Source organism: Amyelois transitella, chromosome 8, assembly GCF_032362555.1.
Source record: "Amyelois transitella isolate CPQ chromosome 8, ilAmyTran1.1, whole genome shotgun sequence".
NCBI lineage: Eukaryota > Metazoa > Arthropoda > Insecta > Lepidoptera > Pyralidae > Amyelois > Amyelois transitella.
In genome coordinates this window covers 9326030-9332117 of record NC_083511.1, presented here as the reverse complement: position 1 = coordinate 9332117, position 6088 = coordinate 9326030, and the positions used below count along the sequence as shown (strand labels likewise).

Below are 6088 nucleotides of genomic sequence, written 5' to 3'. Positions count from 1 at the left end.
AAAACATACTTATTCAAAGGATTTTTGAACAAACTAAGTACAAAGTTGCTTTAGAAGTACAAACTTCTTAAAACAAAGTTTACCCAATCCCTTCTTATCTTACATCTTATCTTAGTTTCTCACATCTATGTAACTAAACAGGGATTACTAGAAAACAGACTAAGTTTCTAAGTGGATGTGCCTGTAAATCTAAGTGGAAATTGTGGATTTGTATAGTTTGCCATTCGTTCTCATCAGGCGATTCATTTGTTGTTATATTTTATGTATTTTACACTACGTATAGCGAACTTAGACTTCGCGAACCGATTTTGAAACCCTACGAACTCAAAAATCTATTGACCGATCATTCATACATATTAGATATCATCAAAATCAGACCAACAGTTTGAAAGTTATTGCGGTACAAACATACATACAAAAAATAATTATTTCGCGCCGAGTTGACTGGTAGCCAATGTGAAATAGTAAAATCATGCCTCTTTTACGGAAGGATAGGCAGAATTACATCATTCCACTAGCCACGATCCCTGTATACTACTTTCGCTATATTTTCTTATGTCACAATTAGGTTTTTACTATAGGTGTATAGGTTTGTTTTTACCGTTTTCTTTATATTCCATTTGTCCAAAGATCTGGGCACATGTCAGTGCCCTCGCTAAAACGAGCGCCAATCTAACACTACGTTCAATCCTTAACTATATTAAATATTAATAGAATTACATATCTATATTAGAGCTTTCATCAATTGTTCAGTGAAGACCCACGATCAGAATATGCAAAAGAGGAATGAAACATCTTTTCCTAGTAGGGGATCACAATTAAAAAAAAAACAAACCTATTAAATTGAAACGGATTTTATTCCTAAGTTTGTACTGGCCATAATAGTACGGAAAATATGAATTCTAAATGAAAAGGCACAATCTAGCCAGCTTCTGTGATATAACTGGCTCATTACTAAAGTTAAAACTCATTTTATACGAGAAAGTTTTAAAACTTGCCTGGACAATAGTGTACTTCAGTCCATATTAAACTTAATAAATTTTAATCCTGGCACATGCGAGTATAAATTGGTTAACATATTGAGGTCTTGAAATCTTTAAACTTTTTCAACAAACGTCACAGGAATTTCTGAATGTTTTGTTTGTGTAATACGCGTTAACAACTTTAACTTAGAAAAACTGGGGGAAACTCTTTTAATATACTTAATGATTATTTGTAAATAAAATTTAATACTGTAGATAGTTAACTTTGATTTTTTTGGTAACCTACCTACCTACTGATTTTAAGTTTAATTGATGAAATAATAAATTTAAAAATAAAAATATTCTTTCTTTGCGAGTTAATAGTCAGTTAAGTAATTACGAATACCTTTGGCAACCTACTTTTTCTTATGAACGTATGATATATCTGAAATGTGTAACTGTCTGTCTTACCAATTTAGACTGTTTCTGCATGATGAATTTTAAGTTGTTAAGCAGTCATTGTTCATTGATACGAATATAATGGATAACCTTTATTAGAGCCCTCGACACATAATCAAACCGTAGTAAGAAAACAAAAACGTGAAATCGCCAAACTGAACCAAGGCTAACACCTAATAATGAAATTAATTATTTGTTCTAACTTAGCAAAAACAGTACTTGATTTGTCATACCTAATCAAGAAACCTATTTGATTGCAGTGAAATATTACCTTAACAGAAATAAATACTGAATCTAAGCTTCGCTTTTGATAGACAACATCGAACTGCCGAAGAGGAAACATGAGAACAACTAAAGCACTTAATTACTGCAAACAATAAACATACTTTTTTAGCATGTCTAGAATATGCAGTTCTAGCAAATCATTGAGAAAAGGTGTCACCCACAGGTCACTTGCGTAAAACCAACGCCCCACTGCCGGCCGCAATGAACTGGAACGCAAGGTCTCGACTGGGCTCATTGTCTTATTACACTGGTGGCGTTCCCATTAGGAGCAGTTAAAACAATACTACAGGAAGGAAACCACTGGACACGGCTCCAGACGCCGCGTGAAAACTATCACACTGCCAACACAAAAAGTACTTCGTTCCACCAAATTTAACCTTACTATAAATAATCGTTGCAATATTCAAATGACATCAGTCTCAGAACGTCGGTTACGATCACATCACCAAGATGTTGACAGTTTTTATTGTTTGCGTTGTCGCGTCGGCAGGAGCCCAAGTGTTTCATAAAGTGGAGTTAGCTGATGAAAAAACTCCGTACGATTATGTGAAGGAACGATTGGATGCAATTGGTACTGACGTAAGATCCGGGGTTCCTATAGCTAATTCATACGAAGTTGAAGAAAGTGAGGATTATCCTGATAAACTAGAAGGAGCTGCATCTACTATTCTGAACACAGTTGGTGGAGTAGGAGTGGGCGGAGTTGGTGGTGGTGTTGGTGGAGTTGGAGGTGTTGGACAACTTGGTGTTGGAGGCATTGGCTTAGGCCAGGGAATTGGCCTCGGAGGACTCGGTGGCCTAGGACTTGGCCAAGGATTAGGCATTGGCCTTGGTGGGCTTGGTGGCATCGGTGGTGCTGGAATTGGAGCAGGAATCGGCCAAGGTGGAATCGGGACAGTGGGTCTTATTAACCCTGGAATAGGTCTTGGCGTCGGAGGTGTGGGCATAGGCAACGGTCTCTTGTACCATCATCCTATATTAGGAGCTCAAGTGGGTGGAGGATATGTTGATAAAAAGGAGTATGACTCTGCACAAAAGAAGGGTGCTGGGGAGAATATTGAGAAACTAGAAAAGAAGGCTGAAGAAGAATCTAAGCATGGACAAGAAGGTTTCCAACAAGCTGCTGCGGCTGCAAAGGCAGAAAAAGGAGAATCCAGTTTTTATAAAGATGAAGAAGCCAAAAAGAAAGCTGCCGGTGATGAAAAGTTCTACGAAGGTGGTCAGAAGTTTGATAAACATGGTAAGAAATATTTTCAAAGTAACTAGGTTAGGTTTTGTTATGAACTATCTGTTTTAAAGAGAAGAAAAAGAGCTTATTTTCTTTTAAAATAAAGGTCACACTTTTAATCCACAAATTAGATCAAAGAGACACCAAACACCTATTTTGCGATGAGTACCTACATGATTATTTTTTTTAATATTTAGGTGCCAATGAAGAACAGCTTAAGAAAGCGAAGAGCCACAAAAAGGGCCATGTGAGCAAAGGCTTCAAATCTTCAAGTAGTAAGAATGAAGAAGAGAAAACTGAGAGCTTTTACGATGAGGCACATGACGAAGCTGACCATAAGGTTGCTGGGCAGAACGCTGGTTCCTTTGGTGAAAATGCTCACCAAGGATTCAAAGGAGCTCATGAGGAGAAAGTATTGGACGCCAACGCGCACGGAAAGGAAGGACATCATGTGTCAGAACAGAAGATTGATGACGCCAAAGCCAACAAGGTAAGTAATCATTTTGTTCTCGAAGCTTAGCTTTTAAATATTGTTATTTTAGAGAACATTAACAACTAGTTAACAGATAGAACAACTAGTTATTGTGAAGGCTGTTCGGCCAGTTGATAAAAAACTTTATGCACACGCTCAGCATGTTAAGTAGGTCTATGACTTCATGTTGATTTTACAAATTCTCGTACATCGAAGTTAGCAGTTGTAAATGCGACCGATCGCTAATCCCAAGATTATGTTATGTTATTTATCTCCTCTCTAAGGAGCCATTTTGCTGAAAATCTTCTGCACTAAATCATTAATTAATGAAACATGTAAAAAAATCCTCCTAATAATGAAAATAGAACGATAATATTTATGGTTTATCACCATTTACAGAGTTGATGGCATAGATTGCCAGCCGAAAAATTATAAAAATATTTTTTTCTAGTCATCAATAAGTACTGGTAACTTTAGATATACAGATGTAAAAATAAACCTACACGTTACTATTGTTGCATTTAACTCGTTCAACTTTAGTTGTTAGAGTGCCAGACATGACAACATGTCTTCAAATTCAACTTTCACGCAGTCTTTTGTATGACTTGTTGCATTAGCATAGTGTTTAGTTGCAAACACATTTACTGACGAATTGTATTATGTTCCGGTTTTTGTGGGACAGAGAGTGAAATCATAAAAAGATAAAATTACAATCTATTTCTGAAGGAAATTACATAACATATTTTTTGGTTAAAATAAAAAATTAAGCTAAAATCAACATAAATTCCGACGGATTTAAATAATTCTAAGGATATCACTAAGACACCAGATGAGTCCTGAAACCATCTAAATTGTTTGTGTTCTTTACAAATTATGTCTTTTTTAGGGAGAATTCCTGCAGAAAGGCTACAAAGGGGGTGCCGAACAGCTGGAGAAATTCAACAACTTGGGTGCCCACTCGATCCACGGTCACCAAGAAGCCAGCGGAGGGTTCCAGCAAAACAAGGGAATATTGCCTATCCACCGCTAAATCGACTTCTTCTGACGATTGTTGTAATAAATACGTTTTTTGACCTTTTTCCATTAGATGTAGTTTTATTTGATGCTCCAACTGCAGTCTGAAACTATTCTGAGACTGACGTTTACTCCGCGAACATTTCGATGACATAACACTTTTGACCTTGGGTATTCAGCCGATAGAATAGACCTACCTTGCTTCTCTCTCACTCTTAGTATGACGGATCATTCAAATGTGTATGTATGTATGTATTCGTAGGACGTACGATTGTCGGAGGACAGTTTCTGACTCTCATCATCCTCTTGGCGAGTCGGCTGAGTGTTTCCTAGGGAATAGGTATATCTATAATGCGTCTCTCAACAGTATTGTGGTCTATCCATGAATCAAATATAACAATAGAAATCCGAGTAATTAGTATCATATCGATTTATGTATAAGATACAAAGCCTACAGGAATTGCTTTGATGTAAGATAACATAAAAATGGTCATAGTGTACCGGCCACATATTTTGTGATAGAGCAAAAGTAGTAATCAATCTATCATGTCAACTAGATGATAAAAAATTCCTGAACGTAGTGTAAATCTTCTCACAATAACAAAAAGTACTTTTATCATAATACTTCTCATTGAACCCCAAGCCGTGAAACCTTCAGCTTCTGAAAGCCATTGAAAATACGCTATTATGAGAAAATGGAGTGACAAATGGAATATCGTAATAATGAAAAGAAATTCCAGTTGACCGACTTATACGAGAAAAATCCCAATTCATATTTTTTGAATGTGGATGAAGCGAAAGAAGTGCCCAGGGATCATGGCAAAATGTTTCTGCCTGCCTCCGAGAGAGGCGTGATTTTACACAGATTTGTACAGGTAAATATAGGTACAGATACAAAAGTACTGCAATTTTTGTTTACCTAATTCATACCTTCCTTTTTTGTTAGTCTTCAAGCCTTTTATGTTTTTTGTACTACACTGTGCCCAAATATCTCGCTTATTCATGTGCCCCCGGGAATTTCGGGAAATCCTTTTTAAGTGCACCCCTTGATAACGAAAAGATCTAAGTAAATGCCAAATTTCAAAGGTTTAATTTATTATAATCTAAAATTTGCACATATTGATTAAAAATACTATAGAATTATGTAAATTGCATGAAAACTTTTAAAATATTTTCTCGTCTCTCGTCCATGATTTCCAATTTGCATATTATTAAGTAAAACTCGTTTAACTTCTTGTACCTAATTGGTCTCATGACAGATTTTGTAATGGATTACATGAAAAAAGTTTTTTAATTACTTGATGTAAGAATTTTGGTGGATTCGGAAATTTCCTTCAACATTTTGACACTAATTTTGATAACTAAATATATTTAATAATTTTAAATTTTTATTAATTTATAAGCAAAATTTTTACTGTGTTTTGGACGACTGTAGGTACCAATAATAATAATTATGTTACAAGTACTAATACTTAACGTCTCTTCTATATCATAACTGATAGTTGAAAGTATAAATAAAACAAATAGCATATGTTCAATATTATCATTAGAAATATATTCGAGCAAATTATATTTTAATGCAGAAAACAGTGCAAATTCATATGATAATTGCACAAACAACATGCTTATTACATAAAAAACAATCAAATAACAATTAACTTATAGCTA

At 35.3% G+C, this 6088-nt stretch overlaps 1 protein-coding gene across 1 annotated transcript; it reads left to right on the top strand.

Moving 5' to 3' along the window:
• Window positions 1-2135: 2135 nt before the first annotated feature.
• Window positions 2136-4472, top strand: LOC106135314 (pupal cuticle protein 36a). The gene is made up of 3 exons (XM_013335579.2): window positions 2136-2946; window positions 3132-3424; window positions 4293-4472. Exons 1-3 carry the CDS (start codon window positions 2157-2159, stop codon window positions 4434-4436), a joined length of 1227 nt encoding a protein of 408 aa, XP_013191033.2. The 5' UTR covers window positions 2136-2156; the 3' UTR covers window positions 4437-4472.
• Window positions 4473-6088: the final 1616 nt, after the last annotated feature.

What these genes read in the sequence shown, in the direction of transcription:
- LOC106135314 (XM_013335579.2), top strand. Translation starts at nt 2,157, where the DNA reads ATGTTGACAGTTTTTATTGTTTGCGTTGTCGCGTCGGCAGGAGCCCAA. An exon ending in TCAGAAGTTTGATAAACATG is followed by an intron (nt 2,947 to 3,131) that starts GTAAGAAATATT and finishes TTTAATATTTAG; the next exon opens with GTGCCAATGAAGAACAGCTT. An exon ending in ATGACGCCAAAGCCAACAAG is followed by an intron (nt 3,425 to 4,292) that starts GTAAGTAATCAT and finishes TGTCTTTTTTAG; the next exon opens with GGAGAATTCCTGCAGAAAGG.